General features: G+C 47.3%; 1 protein-coding gene across 1 annotated transcript; it reads left to right on the plus strand.

Moving 5' to 3' along the window:
• Positions 1-11957: 11957 nt before the first annotated feature.
• On the plus strand, positions 11958-24272 carry LOC123485252 (E3 ubiquitin-protein ligase TRIM47-like). Its single transcript, XM_045216184.1, has 4 exons — positions 11958-12554; positions 12965-13060; positions 23251-23484; positions 24198-24272. Exons 1-4 carry the CDS (start codon positions 11958-11960, stop codon positions 24270-24272), a joined length of 1002 nt encoding a protein of 333 aa, XP_045072119.1.
• The last annotated feature ends 380 nt before the right edge of the window (positions 24273-24652 follow it).

Raw genomic sequence — 24652 nt, forward strand, 5'->3', positions numbered from 1 at the left:
TCATGCAGCCCCAGACCATGACACTCCCACCACCATGCTTGACTGTAGGCAAGACACACTTGTCTTTGTACTCCTCACCTGGTTGCCGCCACACATGCTTGACACCATCTGAACCAAATAAGTTTATCTTGGTCTCATCAGACCACAGGACATGGTTCCAGTAATCCATGTCCTTAGTCTGCTTGTCAGCAAACTGTTTGCGAGCTTTCTTGTGCATCATCTTTAGAAGAGGCTTCCTTCTGGGACGACAGCCATGCAGAACAATTTGATGCAGTGTGCGGCGTATGGTCTGAGCATTGACAGGCTGACCCCCCACCCCTTCAACCTCTGCAGCAATGCTGGCAGCACTCATATGTCTATTTCCCAAAGACAACCTCTGGATATGACGCTGAGCACGTGCACTCAACTTCTTTGGTCGACCATGGCGAGGCCTGTTCTGAGTGGAACCTGTCCTGTTAAACCGCTGTATGGTCTTGGCCACCGTGCTGCAGCTCAGTTTCAGGGTCTTGGCAATCTTCTTATAGCCCAGGCCAGCTTCATGTAGAGCAACAATTCTTTTTTTCAGATCCTCAGAGAGTTCTTTGCCATGAGGTGCCATGTTGAACTTCCAGTGACCAGTATGAGGGAGTGTGAGAGCGATGACACCAAATGTAACACACCTGCTCCCCATTCACACCTGAGACCTTGTAACACTAACGAGTCACATGACACCGGGGAGGGAAAATGGCTAATTGGGCCCAATTTGGACATTTTCACATAGGGGTGTACTCACTTTTGTTGCCAGCGGTTTAGACATTAATGGCTGTGTGTTGTGTTATTTTGAGGGGACAGCAAATGTACACTGTTATACAAGCTGTACACTCACTACTTTACATTGTAGCAAAGTGTCGTTTCTTCAGTGTTGTCATATGAAAAGATATACTCAAAAATTTACAAAAATGTGATGGGTGTACTCACTTTTGTGAGATACTGTAACAGCATTTGTTGTTAGTTTTTCATCCTCTCCCCCCAGTCCACTTTAACTTTTCTTATTTTATTCCCCGTGTGCTGCCACCTAGTGTCTGGAATACAACTGTATTAAGCCCCTTACAGATGCGCTCATAAATGTACTGCTATTCACAACATATTTCAGAGATATCAAGATATTATAATGCGTGCATTTAATCAAATGCGCACAGTCAAACAACCAATAATACTGTATGCTTGGATCTTTTCCTGTGTTTGGTCCGGACTGCGTTGACACCTGCAGCAAATCGCACCACGGTACTACAGCACCAAGGGGTATGAATGGAAACGGAACGAGACCACTCCTTTTGAGCCAACCTAGGTGCATTGTTTGGTGTGCTCCCGAGTGCGTATAGTGTTCACACCAGTCCAAACAAGTTCGAAAAACCCCAGCTCCAAACCAATTTAGTGTGAAAGCCCCCTTAGTGAGTCATTATTTAAGATGCAAGGGGATTTGTAGATGAGTGAGTCTGTGCAGTTGACTGCAATGGATTTGATCTAAAACATGCACAATGTCATGAAGACCACTGCTACTCCATAGAATGAAACCATCCCCTATGAGGACTAATGACCAACTCTGAAACTCACCACACTATGCTGTACTGACAGCATCATCATCACACTAGCATTAATGTTCACACTCTGGGGCTCATTTGTCCACATTTAAACTGGTCTAGGTCTCCTTACAGGTGAGACACATTTAAACTGGTCTAGGTCTCCTTACAGGTTGGACACATAGGTCTAGAGGTCTCTAGTGGTTGAGTCTTAGTCTGGGTCTCACTAGTTCTGTTCCAATCAGTCTTGTCTCCATCTATGGTATATTCAGTAAGAGAGACACACAGGGCAGTCACCAGGGAAGTGATGGTGTTATTACTGCATACAGGGCAGTCACCAGGGAAGTGATGGTGTTATTACTGCATACAGGGCAGTCACCAGGGAAGTGAGGGTGTTATTACTGCATACAGGGCAGTCACCAGGGAAGTGAGGGTGTTATTACTGCATACAGGGCAGTCACCAGGGAAGTGAGGGTGTTATTACTGCATACAGGGCAGTCACCAGGGAAGTGAGGGTGTTATTACTGCACACAGGGCAGTCACCAGGGAAGTGAGGGTGTTATTACTGCACACAGGGCAGTCACCAGGGAAGTGAGGGTGTTATTACTGCATACAGGGCAGTCACCAGGGAAGTGAGGGTGTTATTACTGCACACAGGGCAGTCACCAGGGAAGTGAGGGTGTTATTACTGCACACAGGGCAGTCACCAGGGAAGTGAGGGTGTTATTACTGCACACGGGGCAGTCAACAGGGAAGTGAGGGTGTTCAGTGCCATGGCCGAGCAGCCAGGCCGACACACAATTCAGCCAGAGAGCGATTCAGGAGAACTCTTTCCAAGGAGTCAAACTGAATGGTGGAAGACCCAGCGACAGAGTCCTTAATCAGAGGGAGTTTTTCTAGAGCTTGGCGAGGAACATGGAGGCTAGAAGGTTCTCTCAAGGAGGACGGGCGGTGGACAATAGAGGATACAGCCAGTTCATAGAGGATCTGAAGGTGCTTTATGCTCAATACTGGCCAGAGGATGCAGGAGCACTGTATGGAGAAACAGTGATAGAATCTCTCTGCCAGAGGTTTGGCATTGACAGTCCACGTACGGTCATACGGGCCTACAGGCAGTACAGGGACACTGATGGTAATGATAAAGGAGACTTTCCAGATGGACTTAAAGAGATGTTGATGGAGGTCAGCACCATCCCCATCTCCAGATGGACTTAAAGATATGTTGATGGTGGTCAGCACCATCCCCATCTCCAGATGGACTTAAAGAGATGTTGATGGAGGTCAGCACCATCCCCATCTCCAGATGGACTTAAAGAGATGTTGATGGTGGTCAGCACCATCCTCATCTCCAGTGCAGAAGGCCAGCTGGGATTTTCTCAAATTAATCTGATTTGCACCTCAACCCGCGCCTCTCTGCATACCTCCACCATATCAGGGCTACTCTTTCTGAACCTTGTTGGCCCACCCCTGACCAAATTCAACCCAGTCCCCTATGTGAGGTCATGGATTGCTAAAGGACCCAGATGTGTCACAGACACCAGGAGCAAAACAAGAGATAGGGAGGAGAAGACGCACCAGGAAATGGCCGTGTTGTGGGAGGTTCTGGAAAACTTTACAAACTTGTTCTGTACTGTGAAGTTAATCTGAATATGCGCTTCATATTATCAGATAGGCAGGAGGCCTATATACTATAATATGTGTTCTGCTGTAGCATACATTGATTTATTTTATTTGAAGTATATTCTGATATCAAATCAAATATTTGTCCTACAGTGATGTCTTGAAAGGTATATGAAATGTGAATATTGTAAGCCCCACCTCTGAGTATATGAAATGTGAGTCTTGTAAGCCCCACCGCTGAGTATATGAAATGTGAGTCTTGTAAGCCCCACCTCTGAGTATATGAAATGTGAGTCTTGTAATCCCCACCTCTGATTATGTGTTCATATGCATATGGAGGGTGTTCTGCAGTGACACCTAAAAATGTTGCTGTACATTGATGTCTTGAAAATTAGGCTGTAAGAAATTCAGACTTGTAAGCCCCACAGCTACACTAGAGTATGTGGGCATAGTATATGTTGGAGACAAACACGTGGCCGACGCGTGACGGTGGCTGTGTGAGAAGCACGCCTGTATCTCTCACATAACTAGAATGACTGTGATGAGTGTGGTGGAAGGAGTCAGGCGCAGGAGGGTAATCACAGAATACAGAGTTTATTCCTTTGTTGACACACAAATGCGCTCCAATAGCGATCAACGAAACAGGCACAGGGCAAACTAACATCCCTGGCAAATACACTGTAATGGAATCCAATAATACATAGGCACAGGGGGGAAATCTACCCTGGCAACACAATGTTATGAGTAGCTCCACCGAGCTACACTACTCTCACAATTAACAATCCCCCACAAGGACAAGGGGGTAGAGGGAACACTATTACACTGACTAATTAGGGGATAGGAACCAGGTGTGTGTGATTGACAAGACAAGACAATTGTGATGATGATTGGGGCAGCAGTGGTTAGTAAGCCGGTGACGACGAACGCCGAAGCCTGCCCGAACAAGGAGGAGAGGCAGCATCGGCCGAAGTCGTGACAATGACATTCACTTTCTACGATCTCTCTCCCTCTCTGCTCTGATAAACTGAGTTTAAATGTATATGGCTAAGGTGTATGTAAACTTCCGACTTCAAATGTAACTAGAATGAGATTCACTTTCTGTGATCTCTCTCCCTCTCTGCTCTGATAAACTGAGTTTAAATGTATTTGGCTAAGGTGTATGTAAACTTCCGACTTCAAATGTAACTAGAATGAGATTCACTTTCTATGATCTCTCTCCCTCTCTGCTCTGATAGACAGGAGCCTGAACTCTCATCTCTCAAGCGTTGCACTTCATCATTTATTTAGACTCTATGCTGGAGGCCACCAAAATATTTCATCAACTTCCAAATATTGTTTTACAAAAGAGAGAGAGAGAGGTAGGCTTTTGGCACGAGTGCATCGGCCATCAACAGTGAGGGAGCTGTGCATCATTGGGTGAGTCAGTGAAACTGGAAAGCATTTTTAGGACTATAATTTCCTCCTCATATTGTAGCCTACAATATGTGTCTCCACACACCCAGGCCTAGGCTATTGATGGATTCAAGACAAGGTCGTTTTTATTGATCTCGGATTCTCAGTTTGTCAGTGTAGCCTGCCATTTCGATCATTTGTGTGGTATTAACCAATACTCTACCAAAGTCTCGTCATGTAAAATGACATAGAATTGCATGAAATGCGTTTATAAAAGGCCAACATTTTCTCGGCCATTATGCTACTAAAAATGTCCCCCATGTGTACAACTTCTGGAAGTGCCTCTACTCTACTGCTCTATGCCACTACGCAAATGTGATGATATGAATGCAATGCTTTATTATAAAGGATATATATATTTTATGCATTCCAGTACCTCAGATCCCCCAGGTCACCACCCTCTCGTGCTCACTGTTTGTAAAATAAGGTGCAGGACGGCAGATTAATTCCCTTCAGTGATATTACTTGCTGACACGTTTTGGAGAAAGCTTCTTCGTCAAAGCACTATTGTAAACAGGGTTAGAATGTTACAAATACACATTGACATTGAAAGGGAAGCATGATTATAGATTAATATTTTAAAGACATAGACATATCATTACATACAGTATAGAACACCATCTAGAAGACATATACATATCATTACATAGAGTATAGAACACCATATAGAAGACATAGACATATCAATACATACAGTATAGAACACCATATAGAAGACATAGACATATCATTACATACAGTATAGAACACCATCTAGAAGACATAGACATATCATTACATACAGTATAGAACACCATCTAGAAGACATAGACATATCATTACATACAGTATAGAACACCATATAGATGACATATACATATCATTACATATCATTACATACAGTATAGAACACCATCTAGAAGACATAGACATATCATTACATAGATTATAGAACACCATATAGAAGACATAGACATATCATTACATAGAGTATAGAACACCATATAGAAGACATAGACATATCATTACATACAGTATAGAACACCATATAGAAGACATAGACATATCATTACATACAGTATAGATGTAACGATCCCGGCTGTCTGAGTCGGGTCCTGTCTGGTGACTAGTTTTTCCTGTTCGTAATCTCCAGTTTCCCGAGGGTTCGGGAACGCTCCGGGGAGCGCTCTGGTTTTCCGCACCTGCATCCCATCAGCAATCTGCACACCTGGTCCTGATCATCACCCTTCTTAGGCTCTGGCCGAACATCCAGTTCCTGCCGGATCGTTAGCTATGAACAGTATGTTTGTCAGCGTGTCAGCCTCTGAGCCCTTAGTTAGTTTTGTTGTTTTGCACCTTGTTACTTGCTGTGTACTGACCTCCGTTTTTGTTCTGTCTGCAGTCTCTCACCCGGAACCTTCACCCAACCTCTGCCTGATGGTCGGCGGCTGCCGAGCCAGTACCGGACCAACCACTGCACCCTCAACAACCCATCCACGCCACCCGCTCTGTTCCCTGGATTATTCAGCCTCACTCGGAATCTACTAAATAAACACTCACCTTTCTCTCAACGTACCTTGTCCTTGTCTGCTTCTGGGTTCTGGCATAGTAAACCGTGACAGAACGATCCGGCCAGTAATGAACCCAGCGGACCTGGACTCCGTTCGCCATGCTATTACCCAGCAGGAGAAGATGTTGGGCCATCATAGCACGGTACTACAGGAGATCGCGTTGTCAGTTCGGAACCTTTCTACCGGTCTGGCGGAGGTCCAGAACCAACGTAAGTGTCCGGTGGAGGATCCACTACCGGTTTCACCCATCTCGCCTGCCGCTTCTGAAGCTGTGTCCATCCGTGAGCCCAAGGTTCCGGCGCCGGATAAATATGAGGGGGAGCTGGGAAGATGCCGTTCCTTCCTTATGCAGTGTGGATTAGTGTTCGATCTACAGCCCTACTCTTATGCCACAGACAAGGCTAGGATAGCCTTTGTGATTGAGTTGCTGCGTGGTCGAGCGCTGGAGTGGGCTTCAGCCGTTTGGGAACGACAGGATCCCTGCATGGCTTCATACCAGGGGTTCACGGCCGAGATGAGGAAGCTCTTCGACCATTCCGTCCGAGGGAGGGACGCAGCTAGGCGCCTGTTTTCGCTTCGCCAAGGAACTCGCAGCGTGGCCGACTTCGTGATCGAGTTCAAGACGTTGGCTGTGGAGAGTGGGTGGAACGAGGAGTCGCTGCAAGCGGCCTTTTACCAGGGTCTGTCGGAGCAGCTCAAGGATGAGTTGATCTCCTATCCGGAGCCTAGTGACCTGGACAGCTTGGTAGCCTTGTCTATTCGGGTGGATAATCGAGTCCGAGAGCGAAGGAGGGAGAAGCAATGGGGTCCGTCCAATCGATCAGCTTCTCAGTTCCCAGTCGGGTCGGGTGGTGGACCAGAACACGTCGATCATTCTCCACCACAATGGATTAGTGGAGAGGTCCTCTCTCCCGATTCTGAACCCATGCAAGTGGGGCGGCACGGGTTAACCAAGGAGGAGCGTCAACATAGACGTAAGACCAACTGCTGCCTCTACTGTGGTAGCTCGGGACATTACATCTCCACTTGTTCCCGGCGGTCGTCAAACTGCCCGGCTCGCTAAAGTTGGGAGGACTTTTAGCGAGCCAGTTTCAACCTCTCAGTACCTCTGTCAGACCCCGTTTCCCGGCTACCCTTGTGAACAGGAATCAGAGCTTAGCGCTTAACGCTTTTATCGATTCAGGTGCCGATGGAAGCTTTCTTGATGCCGAGTTGGTGGAACAGCTGGGGCTTTCCAAGGAGCAATTGCCGGAAGCCATTGAAGCGACCACTCTGAACGGCAGTAGTCTGGCACGTATCACGATGAGGACTGAACCGGTTAAGATGCGGTTGTCGGGGAATCATTCTGAGATGATTTCATTCTTCATTCTGCCGTCTTCCCATGTTCCTCTGGTCCTTGGATACCCCTGGCTGAAGGAACACAATCCCACGTTCGATTGGGTGACGGGCAAGGTAACGAGTTGGAGCCTTGATTGTCATGCTAACTGTCTCAAGACTGCCTGCCCCCATTCGGTTCCCAGTCAGGTGATTGAGGCTAAACCCCCAGATTTGTCCCTGGTTCCCGAGACATATCACGATTTGGGGGAAGTTTTCAGTAAGCAGAAGGCTCTGTCACTCCCTCCCCCACCGACCATATGATTGTGCCATCAACCTGGTCCCTGGAGCTGTCTACCCCAAGGGAAGGTTATACAGTATCTCCCGACCTGAACGTGAGGCGTTGGAGACCTACATCAAGGAGTCCCTAGCTGCTGGTCTCGTTCGTCCCTCGTCATCACCCCCTGGGGGCAGGATTCTTCTTTGTGGGTAAGAAGGATGGCTCTCTTCGACCGTGTATTGATTATCGGGGGTTGAATGACATCACGGTCAAGAACAAGTATCCCCTGCCCTTGATGAGTTCTGCCTTCGACTCCTTACAGGGTGCTACGGTGTTCACCAAGCTAGACCTACGCAATGCGTATCACCTGGTCCGGATCAGAGAGGGGGACGAGTGGTTGACGGGTTTCAATACACCGATGGGTCACTTCGAGTATCAGGTGATGCCGTTTGGACTGACCAATGCTCCAGCGGTATTCCAGAGTATGGTGAACGACGTCCTGAGAGATATGATCGGTCTCTTTGTGTTTGTTTACCTGGATGACATTCTGATCTTCTCGAAGGAACCTTCCGACCACGTCCAGCATGTCCGGCAGGTTCTGCAGCGATTGTTGGAGAATCGCCTGTTCGTGAAGGCCGAGAAGTGCGAGTTTCACGCCCACACGACATCCTTTCTCGGGTACATCATCTCCAGGGGAGAGATTAGGATGGACCAGGAGAAGGTTAGAGCGGTTCTGGAGTGGGCCCAGCCCGGTACGAGATTGCAGCTCCAGAGATTTTTGGGGTTTGCGAATTTCTACCGCAGATTCATCCGGGATTACAGCCGTGTGGCCGCTCCGTTAACTGCCTTGACTTCCAGTATCAGGACCTTCAAGTGGAATCCGGAGGCGGATCGAGCGTTTCTGGATTTGAAGAGGCGATTCACCAACGCACCGATTCTCTCTCAACCGGACACGGCCCGTCAGTTCGTCGTTGAAGTGGACGCGTCTGATGTGGGAGTTGGCGCCATCCTGTCGCAGCGATGCTCCACGGACAGTAAACTCCATCCCTGCGCCTACTACTCTCGTCGCCTTTCGCCTGCGGAGAGGAATTACGATGTGGGTAACCGGGAGCTTCTCGCGGTGAAACTTGCCTTGGAGGAGTGGCGCCACTGGTTGGAGGGGGCGGAGCAACCGTTTATTGTCTGGACTGACCACAAGAATCTTGCTTACGTGCAATCGGCTAAACGTCTCAACTCCCGTCAGGCCAGGTGGGCGTTGTTTTTCGGACGATTCAAGTTTGCCCTGACGTTCCGACCTGGATCTAAGAACGGCAAGGCGGACGCCTTGTCCCGGATGTTCTCCAAGACGGAGGAGAGTGGGTCCAAGACCGAGACAATTCTCCCCGGAACTGCGTCGTGGGAGCAGTTATGTGGAAGATTGAGGAGGAGGTGCTGGCGGCCCTTCGGACTCAGCCCGGTCCCGGTAACGGTCCACCCGGTCGGTTGTTTGTGCCTGAGTCGGTTCGTCCGGCTGTCCTCAAATGGTCCCACGCCAGCAAGATGGCTTGTCACCCTGGCGTGGCTCGGACAATGGCGTTTCTTCGCAGACGTTTTTGGTGGCCTGCCATGGCCGAGGATACTCGGGGGTTTGTTGCTGCCTGTCCAGTGTGTGCGCAGAATAAGAGTACCAATCGGCCCAGCTCTGGACTACTTCACCCCCTTCCTATTCCCCGGCGACCATGGTCGCATCTGGCCCTGGACTTCGTCACTGGGTTGCCCGCTTCTGAGGGGAACACGGTCGTTCTGACTATCGTGGACAGATTCAGCAAGTTCGCCCACTTTGTGCCAATTGCCAAGCTTCCCTCTGCCTCGGAGACGTCCGAGATCCTGGTTAGGGGAGGTTTTCAGGGTCCACGGTTTGCCCAGTGATATCGTTTCCGACCGTGGCCCTCAGTTTACCTCTGCTGTCTGGAAGTCCTTCTGTTTGGCCATTGGAGCTACAGTCAGTCTCACATCTGGTTTTCACCCCCAATCCAATGGTCAGGCGGAGAGAGCCAACCAGAAGATGGAATCCACGCTACGCTGTCTGGTCTCTTCCAACCCCACCTCCTGGGTCTCTCAGTTGCCTTGGGTTGAGTATGCCCACAATACTCTTCCTACATCTGCCACTGGGATGTCTCCCTTCCAGTGCCTGTATGGCTACCAACCTCCCCTGTTTCCTTCTCAGGAGAAGGAGCTCTCAGTGCCTTCTGTTCAGGCCCATATTCGTCGTTGCCACCGGACCTGGCATCGGGCCAGAAGGGCACTCCTTAGAGTTTCGGACCGGTATCAGCTCCAGGCGAATCGTCGCCGGATCCCCGCTCCCACCTATACCATCGGAGATAGGGTTTGGTTGGCCACACGGGATCTTCCGTTACGGACTGAGTCTAGGAAGTTGTTACCGAAGTTCATTGGTCCGTTTGTGGTGGAGAAGGTGATCAATCCAGTGGCAGTTCGACTCAAACTACCGAGGACGCTCAGAGTCCATCCCACCTTTCATGTCTCCTGCCTCAAGCCTGTCTTCCTCAGTCCTCTGTTGCCTCCTCCGCCTCCTCCTCCTCCTCCTCGGATGATCGGAGGTGGTCCTGCCTACACGGTGCGTCGCATCATGGATTCCAGACGGCGGGGCCGGGGTTTCCAGTATCTCGTGGACTGGGAGGGGTATGGCCCTGAGGAGAGGAGTTGGATTCCGCGGCGACAGGTCCTTGATGCGGACCTCATCAGTGACTTCTACCGCCTCCATCCTGGCGCTCCGGGGAGTCCGCCCGGTGGCGTTCGTCGGAGGGGGGGTACTGTAACGATCCCGGCTGTCTGAGTCGGGTCCTGTCTGGTGACTAGTTTTTCCTGTTCGTAATCTCCAGTTTCCCGAGGGTTCGGGAACGCTCCGGGGAGCGCTCTGGTTTTCCGCACCTGCATCCCATCAGCAATCTGCACACCTGGTCCTGATCATCACCCTTCTTAGGCTCTGGCCGAACATCCAGTTCCTGCCGGATCGGTAGCTATGAACAGTATGTTTGTCAGCGTGTCAGCCTCTGAGCCCTTAGTTAGTTTTGTTGTTTTGCACCTTGTTACTTGCTGTGTACTGACCTCCGTTTTGTTCTGTCTGCAGTCTCTCACCCGGAACCTTCACCCAACCTCTGCCTGATGGTCGGCGGCTGCCGAGCCAGTACCGGACCAACCACTGCACCCTCAACAACCCATCCACGCCACCCGCTCTGTTCCCTGGATTATTCAGCCTCACTCGGAATCTACTAAATAAACACTCACCTTTCTCTCAACGTACCTTGTCCTTGTCTGCTTCTGGGTTCTGGCATAGTAAACCGTGACAATAGAACACCATCTAGAAGACATAGACATATCATTACATACAGTATAGAACACCATATAGAAGACATAGACATATCATTACATACAGTATATCATAGATGACATGTATAAATCCTTCCTTTATATTTCCTGTAACACTTTCCATTACAGTAGCCTTATTACTGGCTAGGGTTACTGCTGCTAGTACAGTGTAAGAATGAGGCATCACAGTACTTTTACACCACTGTACTAACAGGAATAATTACACACCAATAAACACACTGTAATGTAAAGTGTTACATCATTCTCAATGATCAGTCAATACATACGGTATTCATTTCAGCTACAGTACATTGTAACCATTTCAAGTCCCCCCTCCCCCATTGTAGCTAATTATCTATAACACATTGTACAGTTTTACAGCCACGTATTAGTTATTATGGATGGTTATAGTTAGTGTCATAGCACATAAGTTTAAGGCATTACACAATTCATTAAAAGCATTATACATATGTACTTCATAGAAACTGTTACCCTTTATATATTCTAACCACTCTATTTAATGTATTCCATATTAAGGGCCATTGTATTAAGGGACATTGTGTACAGTTCTCTCTCTCTCTCTCTCTCTCTCTCTCTCTCTCTCTCTCTCTCTCTCTCTCTCTCTCTCTCTCTCTCTCTCTCTCTCTCTCTCTCTCTCTCTCTCTCTCTCTCTCCCTCTAACCCCTCCCTACCTCTAACCCCACCCCTCTGGCAGAACCAGGAAGTCCCTCCCTCTCCCACAACTTCTCTTCTGTGGAAACGAAACTGATCTGAGTCTCTGTGGTGTCTGTCTGTGTGAGAGTGAAAACCGTCCAAATGGCTCAGCAGGGAGTTCTGCTGGACCAGGACCAGTTCTGTTGTTCTGTCTGTCTGGATCTACTGAAGGAGCCGGTCACTACTGCCTGTGGACACAGTTACTGTAGGAGCTGTATTGAGGACTGCTGGGATCAGGATGTTCTGAAAGGGGTCTATAGCTGTCCTCAGTGCAGAGAGACCTTCACTCCAAGGCCTACTCTGAGGAAAAATAACATGTTGGCTGAAGTGGTGGAGAAACTGAAGAAGACAGGACTCCAGGCTGCTCCCCCTCCTGCTCTGTGCTATGCTGGACCTGGAGATGTGGCGTGTGATGTCTGCACTGGGACCAGAAAGCAGAAAGCCCTCATGTCCTGTCTGGCATGTCTGGCCTCTTACTGTGAGATTCACCTCCAATCTCACTATGAATCTCCTGCTTTGAAGAAGCACAAGCTGGTCAAAGCCACCGCACAACTACAGGAGAAGATCTGCTCTGATCATGACAAACTGCTGGAGGTTTACTGTCGTACCGATCAGCAGTGTATCTGTCTGCTGTGTGTGATGGATGAACATAAAGGCCATGATACAGTGTCAGCTGCAGCAGAGAGGACTGAGAAACAGGTAAGACCAGAACTACTTGTTGGTGACTGTCTGATAAACAAATAATAATTACAGTAGGAACTAAGGCTGTTTGAATATGAGATCATTCAAATGAATTCAATCCTCAGCAGAACAAATATGAACACAAACCTTGATTATATAGATGTGTTAACCCAGAGTCTCCAAATGTATCACCATTTTCTAAAGTCAAACACCATTGTAATTTGTTATCAAACACCCAATCAGCTCCCCTGTTTTGTGCACTGTTAAAACTATAATCATTCACATAACAATATAATAATATAATTTCACACAAACACTTCCTCAACATTTTAATCCCTATCTTCTATGGGCCCTATGTCCCATTACTATACTATTGATCTACTGGACAAATAAAGCTTGATAGCTCATTGAAGAGTGATTCTCCACAGAAGCAGCTGGGGATGAGTCAGCCGAAGGTCCAGCAGAGATTCCAGGAGAGAGAGAAGGAGCTGAAGGAGCTCAAACAGGCTGTAAAGTCTCTCAAGGTGAGTATTGTTGACCAGAAGAGAGGCATCATTTCACATCTCTCCTCCAGTCAGAGAGAGAGAGAGAGGGAGAGAGGCCCCTATCCAATCCCACTGACCCCACTGTTGGGAACAGGCTGTCTGGACCCCTTTCAGAGAATAGACTGCTTTATGTAACCGGCGGGATATGAACCCGGGTCTACTGAGGGAGAAAACAACATCTTGACCGTTAAACCAAGAGGACATTCACTATTGGGCTGAGGGCCGACACTGATTTTGAAGTCGAAGGCGGGGCTACCTCATCACATAACCATGAGTAACCATGACCGACTCATGTCCCCTATACATTAACATGGAGCTCTCTCTCTCTCTCTCAATTCAATTGAATTCTAAGGGCTTTATTGGCATGGGAAACATATGTTTACATTGCCACAGCAAGTGAAATAGATAATAAACAAAAGTGAAATAAACCACCAGAAATTAACAGTAGACATTACACTCACAAAATGTTCAAAGGAATAGAGACTTTCAAATGTTATACAGTGGGGAAAAAAAGTATTTAGTCAGCCACCAATTGTGAAAGTTCTCCCACTTAAAAAGATGAGAGAGGCCTGTAATTTTCATCATAGGTACACATCAACTATGACAGACAAAATGAGATTTTTTTTCTCCAGAAAATCACATTGTAGGATTTTTAATGAATTTATTTTCAAATTATGGTGGAAAATATGTATTTGGTCAATAACAAAAGTTTCTCAATACTTTGTTATATACCCTTTGTTGGCAATGACACAGGTCAAACGTTTTCTGTAAGTCTTCACAAGGTTTTCACACACTGTTGCTGGTATTTTGGCCCATTCCTCCATGCAGATCTCCTCTAGAGCAGTGATGTTTTGGGGCTGTCGCTGGGCATCACGGACTTTCAACTCCCTCCAAAGATTTTCTATGGGGTTGAGATCTGGAGACTGGCTAGGCCACTCCAGGACCTTGAAATGCTTCTTACGAAGCCACTCCTTCGTTGCCCGGGCGGTGTGTTTGGGATCATTGTCATGCTGAAAGACCCAGCCACGTTTCATCTTCAATGCCTTTGCTGATGGAAGGAGGTTTTCACTCAAAATCTCATGATACATGGCCCCATTCATTCTTTCCTTTACACGGATCAGTCGTCCTGGTCCCTTTGCAGAAAAACAGCCCCAAAACATGATGTTTCCACCCCCATGCTTCACAGTAGGTATGGTGTTCTTTGGATGCAACTCAGCATTCTTTGTCCTCCAAACACGACGAGTTGAGTTTTTACCAAAAAGTTCTATTTTGGTTTCATCTGACCATATGACATTCTCCCAATCCTCTTCTGGATCATCCAAATGCACTCTAGCAAACTTCAGACGGGCCTGGACATGTACTGGCTTAAGCAGGGGGACACGTCTGTCACTGCAGGATTTGAGTCCCTGGCGGCGTAGTGTTTTAATGATGGTAGGCTTTGTTACTTTGGTCCCAGCTCTCTGCAGGTCATTCACTAGGTCCCCCCGTGTGGTTCTGGGATTTTTGCTCACCGTTCTTGTGATCATTTTGACCCCACGAGGTGAGATCTTGCGTGGAGTCCCAGATCGAGGGAGATTATCAGTGGTCTTGTATGTCTTCCATTTCCTAATAATTGCTCCCACAGTTGATTTCTTCAAACCAAGCTGCTTACCTATTGCAGATTCAGTCTTCCCAGCCTGGTGCAGGTCTAGAATTTTGTTTCTGGTGTCCTTTGACAGCTCTTTGGTCTTGGCCATAGTGGAGTTTGGAGTGTGACTGTTTGAGGTTGTGGAGAGGTGTCTTTTATACTGATAACAAGTTCAAACAGGTGTCTTTTATACTGATAACGAGTGGAGGACAAAGGAGCCTCTTAAAGAACAAGTTACAGGTCTGTGAGAGACAGAAATCTTGCTTGTTTGTAGGTGACCAAATACTTATTTTCCACCATAATTTGCAAATAAATAAATTAAAAATCCTACAATGTGATTTTCTGGATTTTTTCCCCTCAATTTCTCTGTCATAGTTGACGTGTACCTATGATGAAAATTACAGGCCTCTCTCATCTTTTTAAGTGGGAGAACTTGCACAATTGGTGGCTGACTAAATACCTTTTTCCCCCACTGTAACTCAAGTGCAAACAGAGTGAGCCGTGCGCCAGACCGAGTTCTGGAGGTGAAATGGAAATGAATGAGGGAGAGTTAAGTGAGGTAGAAGGTGTGGTGATGAGCTCAGAACCAGAGCCTGGCATCAATGGACATGATAAAGAAGAATCTGGTGCAGTAGGATATACATTGTTGGAGAAAGTGGATCCATACCTTTTGGCAGATCCATTTGTGGTTTCAGTGTGGGTGGGAAAGGAGTTGGGTGCAGTTGAATCAGTGAAGGTAACCTGTAGTGGACTTGTGATATTTGTTTGTGTTTCTTCTGACCAGAGGGAGTGGGCGCTCCGTGTCACGCAACTTGGGTCAAGATCTGTTTCTTGCTTTGCTCTTAGGAACAGGGCACCATTGAAAGGAGTGATTTCTGGGGTAGCGTTAAGTGTGGAGGTGGAGTAATTAAGGTTGAAGATTCCTGGTGTTTGTGATTCCCACCGTTTGGTGCAACGCAGACCCGGTGGTGAGCGTGGTGAAACAGAGGAGTCACTGTCAGTCCTTTTGAGTTTTGAGTCTTTACCCGATAAAGTCATGTTAGGATATATCAGTTATTCTGTTAGAGCTTTTGTGGCGAATCCACTGTGCTGATTCAGGTGCAACATTTATGGTCATGTTGCAGCAGTTTGTAGGAGGGAGATCCAAGATGTGGGAAGTGTGCAGGAGGGCATGGGATAGAGGATTGTGTAGTTTCGGTGGATAAAGTTGTGTGTGTCAACTGTTGGGATGCCCATGTTGCTGGGGATCGGAAGTGTCCGGTGCGAGAGAGGCAGGTTGAGGTGGCTAGAGTCAGAGTAGTGCAGAAGGTGTCGTATGCTGAGACAGTGAAGAAAGTAGAGGAGGATGGGTCAAGGGTGAGAGATCCTGAGAGGATCCCTGTGAGTAGTAGATCTGTGCCAGCACAGAGGGATAGGCCAACGAGTGATATATGCTTTAGTAAAGATAGCTTCTTAGCGTTCATAGCAATGGTTATCAATTGTACAGTAGAAATGGAACGTAAATCACAGAAAATAGATGTTGTGGTGGCAGCTGCAGAGAAGTATTTGGGCATACAAGATTAGACTTCAGAAGATTTGTTGTTTTGTTGTTTTTATTTTTTTATTTTTCCATGCCAACCGCCGTTAAACTCCAAAGAAGAAGAAGAAATGCTAAATTATGGCTATGTACAGTGTTGTAACGATGTCTCTGGCTCTCTCATTCCATCACTTTTACGGTAGTTGGTTGTGTGGGTCTCTGATTATGAATGGGTTGCTGATATACAGTCGTTGATGGATATTTATAGAGCTCTGATCAGGACGCCAATTGATTACGGGTGTACAGTTTATTGAACAGAGGTAAAGACTTGGCTTCAGAAGCTGGACAGAATCCAGTATATAGCTTTAAGGATATGTATTGGTGCATTTAAATCAACGTCTGTATGTGCCTTACTGGTGGAGGCAGGTGAGATGCCTTTGGATATACAGCGTAAAAAATGGTCATTATCTTATTGGGTTAGGTTGAAAGGCTGTGAGGTTGAGCATCCCACTGCTACTGTTCTAGATGACTGTTGGGAATATACTAGTAGACAAGGCAGTGGTTTTGGTTGGACAGTTGGAAAGCTTGCTGATGAGAGTGGTTTGAGGGAGTTGGAGGTTGGCCCTTCTGTGGTGATAGGGGATGTTCCTCCATGGTTACTCCCAGACCCTGTTGTTGATCTAACCTTGGTAGAGAAAAGGAAAGATTGGTCAGAAGTCAGTGATATTGAGAAACTGGTTGACAATTACATTGGTAGAAGTTTTTATGCTTTTTTAATGCTTTTCACAGATGGATCCAAGGACCCAGATAGTGGGCTCACAGGAGCAGGCGTTTACGTTCCTGAATTTGATGTGCAGATATGTAGAAGACTAACAGATGAACTGTCAGTATACTCAGTTGAACTGTTGGTGATAATAGTTTATCATCTGGTAAATCTAATAGGAGTGACCTGCTATTGGAGGTATTAATGTTATTATGGAGAATTGAGAGAATGGGTTTAGTAGTGAGATTCTGCTGGGTCCCAGCACATTCGGGTGTGGAAGGGAATGAAATTGTAGACCAGTTAGCTAAAAGAGCTTTGAAACTAGATATAATTGATATTAATGTTCCACTGGGTAGAGGTGAGGCCAAATGTAAGGTCAGAGCCATTTTGATAGATGTGTGGCAGAAGAGATGGTAATCTGAGCACAAGGGCCGGCATTTATATGAATAGTTTACAGTTTTACAGAAAGGTCGATAGACCAAGATTCAAAGGTCAGATTAGGAAGGAAGAGGTGGTGTTTACTCGATTGCGCTTAGGACATTGTACATTGATCTTTTCATTACATTTGGTTGGCAAGCATGTGAATGGTTTGTGTCTGGAGGGTGCGGTCCATGAAACGGTGGAGCATGTGTTGTTATATTGTTGTTAGTATGTTGAAGAGAGGTAAAGATTGAAGTGTAGGGTCATTGAGGTTGGGGGGGTTTGGAAGGGATTTTGGGGATGAGGGAGGGTCTATTAGAAGTTAGTAGGGCTCTTCTTTATTTTCTCAGAAGTACTGAGTTAGGTAGGAGGATTTAGAAATGTTGGAAACCGTGATTGACCACACACTCCAGCACAGTAGGTGGTGGCATGCACCTTTAACGTTGGTTTGTGGACCGCCATTATATCATAGAAGAAGAAGTTGGTTGTGTGAGAGATTTGTGGTTCGTGAGGAGGGCTACTATTATTTTTTCTTTTGGTTCTTGCGTATTTTCTGAATGTATTTTCTGATGGTGGAGGGTTTGTTTATTGGTTTCCACTGTTTATCGTTTAGAGTTGAGGGGGGAGTAGGGGTAGTTTGTTAGGGCGGCGTGATGGCCTCAACCGAGTGGAGAAGAAACGCTGTCGCTTCGGGTACGTTCCGGAGAAAGGTGTGGAGGAAGTTTTGCTCATGGTCGGCGAACAGGTTGGAGCAGAACATCTGCACTCTGCATCCAGAATGAACAAGGCGGTGGTTGTGTTAATGAAAAAGGTTTGTCTTGTTGTGAGTGGGATTTTTGTGAGGGGTGTGTTGGTGCAGATGTCGCCTCTTTCGATAAGAGTTGTGGTGGCTAATCTGCCTCCGTTTATTGCTTACGAACAGACCGCAAGTAGTTGGTTAGTTTTGGTAAATTTGCAAGTGGTTTTCGTGTGCTCTCGGCTGGGTGCCAAGCGGAATCCGTTAAACATGTCTGTTTTCATAGACAAGTGTTTGTTTCTTAACAAACTTCAAGGTTACACAGGGGAGGGGTGGAACACAGGTTTTGCTAGCACAGATAGTTTTCGGTGTTTCTAGTGTGGGGATCATCAGTTATAGGCTACAAGCAGCAATATGATTGATAGGTAGGACAGGTATTGAACCCAAATAATCCCTACTCAGATGCGCTAACCTCAACCCTAGTAAACATGCATTATAAAAACCTTCTATATAAAATTATCTCATATTGGGAGTAAATAGCCTCTGAATAGAAAAAGAAAAAAACACTGCATCTTCCAGCCCACCAATAAATTACATAATGCAACCGTCGCGGTTAGCATATTTACCTCAACATGCCCCTCGCTTGCGTGAGAAGGCAGAGTGCTCGATGCTGGTTGATGAATTTGACAATTAATGTACTAGGAAAATACGTTTTTGTCGACCAGAGGTGACTGAATTAATGTTCAGGCGTATTGATAATCATTATAGTAATGAAGTATAATTTCAAAACATGACCATAAAAACAGGCAATAATAAACATGAATCATCATTATATTACTTCACAGTAATGTGTTAAATGCTTTTTCAGTCCTTCCTCTTGCGTTAGCAGTGTGGAAAGGGACAGTAAAAAGCTCAGGCAGGAGGAGTTTTCCTGTGAGGTGGAGTGGTGGTGTATCCAGGGAGAGAACTAAACTAATCTTCTGAAATGTCATTCATGGTCTTATGCTGCCATCTATTGGAATTATTAAGCAACTGCAGTAGTACTGAATAAAGTGTTTTTCCTTACTAATCCCTACTAAAATAGTGATTACTCAGAATTGCAAAATAAATGGCAGGGGTACCAGGAGGGAGGAGAGTAAATTTTTTACATTTTAGTCATTTAGCAGATGCTCTTATCCAGAGCGACTTACAGTTAGTGAGTGCATACATTTTCATACTGTCCCCCCATGGGAAACGAACCCACAACCCTGGTGTTGCAAGAGCCATGCTCTACCAACTGAGCTACACGGTAGTAGTGCATGGCCAAGTGGTGGTGCGCAGGCCGTGGAGAAAGCGGTGGTGGGGAGGGTTGCAGCTGGGCTACATGAGCTGAGGCAGGTTTCTGTAGTAACAGAGACTCCGGTGGGCGAATGCTTGGTGGGCTCATCCCAGGAAATATTGCCTGTCATTGGGGAAGAGGCTCTGATCAGGGGGGAAGTGCAGGGGGGCAGAGACTGGGGAGGAGGAGGACGGTACCGTGCCAATGGAGGAGGAGGAAGAGGGGGAGGTGAGTCTGCAGGAGCGGAGGACAAGGCGTCTCGTTTTCAGACGGCTCATTGGATCCAGAGCTGACAGCCAGTCAGGCTGAGGGCCCAGTATATACGGTGAGAGAACTTTCTAGGTTCCTGATGGAGACTAAAGGGGAAAAAGAAGGTTCTGCTGGAGTCTTATTTGATTGATCCTGGAAGGTTTGTAAGGTCAGTACAACACGTGATGAAGAATGAGGGGTTTAGTGTCCTCTCACCCAGGAAGCGGTATATACTGAGAAAATGGGTCATGGGTTCTTAAGGGCATGTCTTCAGAATCTGCTTAAATTGATGTTTTTTTTTGGCATGGCGGCTTTATGGGCTTCTCTACTGGTTTCTGATTGTGGTGATTTCCCTCCCACCTCTTATGGAGATTTCACGGTTAGACTTCCTTAACATGAACGGCGGCAAAGACTGGGGGAATATGTAAACCAAAAACATTTAAATGCCATGGCAGAAATCTTAGTGGAGGGGTAGCAAAAGAGGTGTGTAAGGGTAGGTTGTTAGTGTTTGGAGCCCAAATAATGACCTTGTCTTTGCTTTCATAAATGTGTCTGCACCTGGTCCTCTGTAGCTCAGCTGGTAGAGCACGGCGCTTGTAACGCCAGGGTAGTGGGTTCGATCCCCGGGACCACCCATACACAAAAAATATATATATATATATGCACGCATGACTGTAAGTCGCTTTGGATAAAAGCGTCTGCAAAATGGCACTTTATATTATATTATAGTACAGGGCTCAGTTCTCTGTTTCACCAGAGGGGTTGGAAAAACAGAGTGGGGAAACCAAGAAAATCCCTTGTTTTACGTTTGTCTGATGGGCGGGTAACTTCTGTTGTGGGGAGATGAGGGAGCCTGATGGGTGGGTAACTTCTGTTGTGGGGGAGATGAGGGAGTCTGATGGGTGGGTAACTTCTGTTGTGGGGGAGATGAGGGAGCCTGATGGGTGGGTAACTTCTGTTGTGGGGGAGATGAGGGAGTCTGATGGGTGCGTAACTTCTGTTGTGGGGGGAGATGAGGGAGCCTGATGGGTGGGTAACTTCTGTTGTGGGGGGAGATGAGGGGAGCCTGATGGGTGGGTAACTTCTGTTGTGGGGGAGATGAGGGAGCCTGATGGGTGTGTAACTTCTGTTGTGGGGGAGATGAGGGAGCCTGATGGGTGGGTAACTTCTGTTGTGGGGGAGATGAGGGAGCCTGATGGGTGGGTAACTTCTGTTGTGGGGGAGATGAGGGAGCCTGATGGGTGGGTAACTTCTGTTGTGAGGAGATGAGGCTGTGGAGTTGTACTCTGATTTATAGAGGGCAGAACTCTGTGGTCCTCTGTAGCTCAATTGGTAGAGCATGGCGCTTGTAATGCCAGGGTAGTGTGTTCGATCCCCGGGACCACCCATATGTAAAAATGTATGCACATGACTGTAAGTCGCTTTGGATAAAAGTGTCTGCTAAATGGCATATTATTATTATTATTATTATCCTGGGTTTTCTCAGGTTCTGCTCACAGACCTTTCCAAACTCTCTCTGTCAAAGATAAATCAAATAGACATTTCCCTGGCCTTTCACAAACTCTCAGCTGCTGTCTCTCAGACAGTCTGCCTGTGGATTTTTATAAAAAGTTCTGGGGAATTATTTTACAGGACGTGTGTTGTGTGAGTGCGTCGGGGTGGGGGAGCTGTCGCTAAGCTATAGACGGGAGGCTTTGACTCTCCTGCCCAAACAAGTAGATGTGAGCGACTTAAAGAACTGGAGGCCTGTGGCATTGCTCTGTTTGGACTATAAGGTCTTTACCAAGGTCCTCGTTAAAAGACTGAAGTCCCACCTGGACTCTATTGTACACAAGGACCAAACGTACTGTGTACCAGGACGCTCAAACACAGACAATCTGTTCATAATCAGGAGAAAGCCTTTGATAGGGTGGACCATGAATATCTGTTCAATGTGTTGTTTTGGTTGTGGGGAGAATTTTGTGGCCTGTGTTCAAATGCTGTACGCTGGGGCTTCATGTATGGTCAAGGTGTGGGGAGGGCTCAGTAGGCCAGTCTGGGTAGGGAGGGGCATTCACCAGGGATGCCCTCTGTCAGGGCAGCTATACACTCTTGTTATTGAGCCCTTTCTGGGCCTGCTACGCAGGAGGCTACAGGGAGTGTGGGAGCCAGGCATAGGGTTGGGGACAGGCATAGCAGTGTCAGCATACGCTGATGACGTCTGTGTTGGTAAGGGATGAGCAGAACCTACAGGCCCTGGAGAATAGTTTGAGGGTGTACGAGGGGGCGTCTTCTGCTTAGGTAAACTGGGGCAAGAGTGAGGCTCTGTTATGTGGGGCATGGAGGGACAGGGCACCTCCGCAGCTTCCAGGGGGTTGCAGTGGGGCTGTGAGTGGCTCAAGATGCTTGGGGTGTATCTGGGCTCGGAGGGTTGGGATAGGAAGAACTGGGAAGGAGTGTCACAAGCGGTGGTGTCGAGGCTGACGAAGTGGAGGTGGCTCATCTCCCAAGTGGCATACAGAGGGACGGTGCTGATCATCAACAACTTGGTGGCATCCTCTCTATGGCTTAAATTGGCCATTCTCAACGCCCCCGGTGGTCTGCTTGTGGACCTGCAGCGCAAGTTAGTGAATTTTTTCTGGTCAGGGTGGCAGCGTTCTGACTCAGCAGCACAGAGGCTACTGTACCGTACGGAGGTGGGCTGGAGGGAACCAGCATGTGCTCTGTTGAGGAGGGCTGGTGGTTTGGGGCTGGATCAGCAGCTCTTCATCATGCGGCAGGAGAGACTCAATACAGCAGGGGTCTCTGATTTCTATGCTGCAGTACTTAGGGCTGGAGCAGCCTGAGGAGGGGCCACCACCGTTTCCACCACTGCAAGTGACAGCAGAGACTGGGGACTGGCAGGAGAGTCCGGAGGACTTATTGACTTCTAACACTCTGAGCCTGGGGGAGTTTGAGGAGGTGGGGGGTAAGGTGCTGTACACCCTCAGTGTCAAGGTTAGACACATCAGGAGCTTAGCGGGAGTGAAGGGGCATCAGTGGCAGGGGGTTGTGGGGGCTGAGAGCATGGCAGGGTATAGGTGGAGGGTGCTCTATAAGCTCCCAGTGCTGGAAAGGTCAGGGGTCCTCCAGTGGAGGGTATTACATGGAGCCCTGGACACCAATAGCTGGTTGGCTCGGGTTGACCTGGGAGTTGGGGAGGGGTTTCCGTTTTCTGCAATGACAGACTGTTCATCATGTTTTTTCTGTGTTGCCAGGGTAATGCCATTACTGTTGACGCCTTAGGGTTGAGTTTGAGTTGTACAAAATGATCAACAGTGTGGAGATGTTTCAGGAGGTATGGGGGCTCATGGGGGCTGTCTGTACGGCTGGAGAGGAGGGGTTGGATGGACGGCTGGAATGTGGTGCTGGATGGTGTATTGTACTGTGGTGTTGGGTACTGGATAATGTGATTGTGTGGAGTTTGTGGTGGCACGCTATGTGTTTTTAGGAGGGGGGGTGTTAGTGTAATGAGGATGGCTCATTAAAGTAAGACAAGTCTCTCTCTCTCTCTCTTAACAGAGCTCTGCACAGGCAGCAGTGGTGGACAGTGATAAGATCTTTACTGAGCTGATCCGCTCCATTGAGAGAAGGCGCTCTGAGGTGAAGGAGCTGATCAGAGCCCAAGAGAAGGCTCAAGTGAGTCAAGCTGAAGGACTCCTGGAGCAACTGGAGCAGGAGATAGCTGAGCTGAGGAAGAGAAGCACTGAGCTGGAGCAGCTCTCACACACAGAGGATCACATCCATTTCCTCCAGGTAACTCAACTGCCTTGTTACATGTGATATGAAATTAAAACTCTCAATCATTTGGTTCTGCTCCCTCTCACTCTCTCTCTCTCTCTCTCTCTCCCTCTCTCTCTCTCTCTCTCTCTCTCTCTCTCTCTCCAGAGTTATCAGTCTCTCTCCAGTACCAGTGTATCTTCAGGCTTACCCAGTATCGTTGTCCGTCCTCTTCAGTACTTTGGAGATGTGAGTAAGACTGTGTCTGAACTGAGAGAGAAACTAGAAGACGTCCTTAAAGGAGAATGGACCAAGATCTCCACTACAGGTGTGTTGAAAATAATAAGAACATCAACTTTAGACCATTGAAAGTTCCCTACTAGTCATATACATGTGGAATATGGTGTGATGATAACATTCCCTCTCTCTGTGAATGTGTTTATGTGTCTGTAGTGAATATAGTGGATGTTGTACTGCCTCCAGAGCCCAAGACCAGAGAACAGTTCTTACAATGTGAGTCTCTTCATTCTGAAGTAACTAACAGTCTCTTTTTACTGACACTCCTAACAATCCCTCTAGAAATATATAGCAATAGTAGATCTAATCAAAGACTGGGTATCTATCTGACTCCTCATATTTCTCTGATTTGATCTCTGCTGTGCTCTAATCAAAGACAGGGTAGATACAGTATCTGACTTAACTTATTGTTCTAACTCCCCTCATTGGTCTCTGCTCTGCTCTTCTCCCAGATTCCTGTCAGCTCACACTGGACCCAAACACAGCACACACACTCCTCTCTCTGTCTGAAGGGAACAGAAAGGTGACCTATACAGGCCAGGTCCAACGATATCCTGTTCATCCAGACAGATTCACAAACTACCAGGTTCTGTGTAGAGAGGGTCTGTCTGGACGCTGTTACTGGGAGGTGGAGTGGAGTGGGGGGGGGTTTGTTTATACAGCAGTCTCATATAAAGACATCAGCAGAACAGAGACAGATGGTGCATTTGGAGAGAATGACAAGTCCTGGAGTTTACACTACTATAGTGGTGGTTATTTGTTCAGACACAATAATGTTGAGACTAAAGTATCAGGCCCTCAGTCCTCCAGAGTAGGAGTGGACCTGGATCACAAGGCAGGTACTCTGTCCTTCTACAGTGTCTCTGACACAATGACCCTCCTCCACAGAGTCCAGACCACATTCACT

Source organism: Coregonus clupeaformis, unplaced genomic scaffold, assembly GCF_020615455.1.
Source record: "Coregonus clupeaformis isolate EN_2021a unplaced genomic scaffold, ASM2061545v1 scaf0632, whole genome shotgun sequence".
Taxonomy (NCBI): domain Eukaryota; kingdom Metazoa; phylum Chordata; class Actinopteri; order Salmoniformes; family Salmonidae; genus Coregonus; species Coregonus clupeaformis.

Excerpts from the sequence above, each read along its gene's own strand:
- LOC123485252 (XM_045216184.1), top strand. The coding sequence starts at position 11,958 with ATGGCTCAGCAGGGAGTTCTGCTGGACCAGGACCAGTTCTGTTGTTCT. Across the intron at positions 12,555-12,964 it reads CAGAGAGGACTGAGAAACAG|AAGCAGCTGGGGATGAGTCA; the intron begins GTAAGACCAGAA and ends GATTCTCCACAG. Across the intron at positions 13,061-23,250 it reads AGGCTGTAAAGTCTCTCAAG|AGCTCTGCACAGGCAGCAGT; the intron begins GTGAGTATTGTT and ends CTCTCTTAACAG.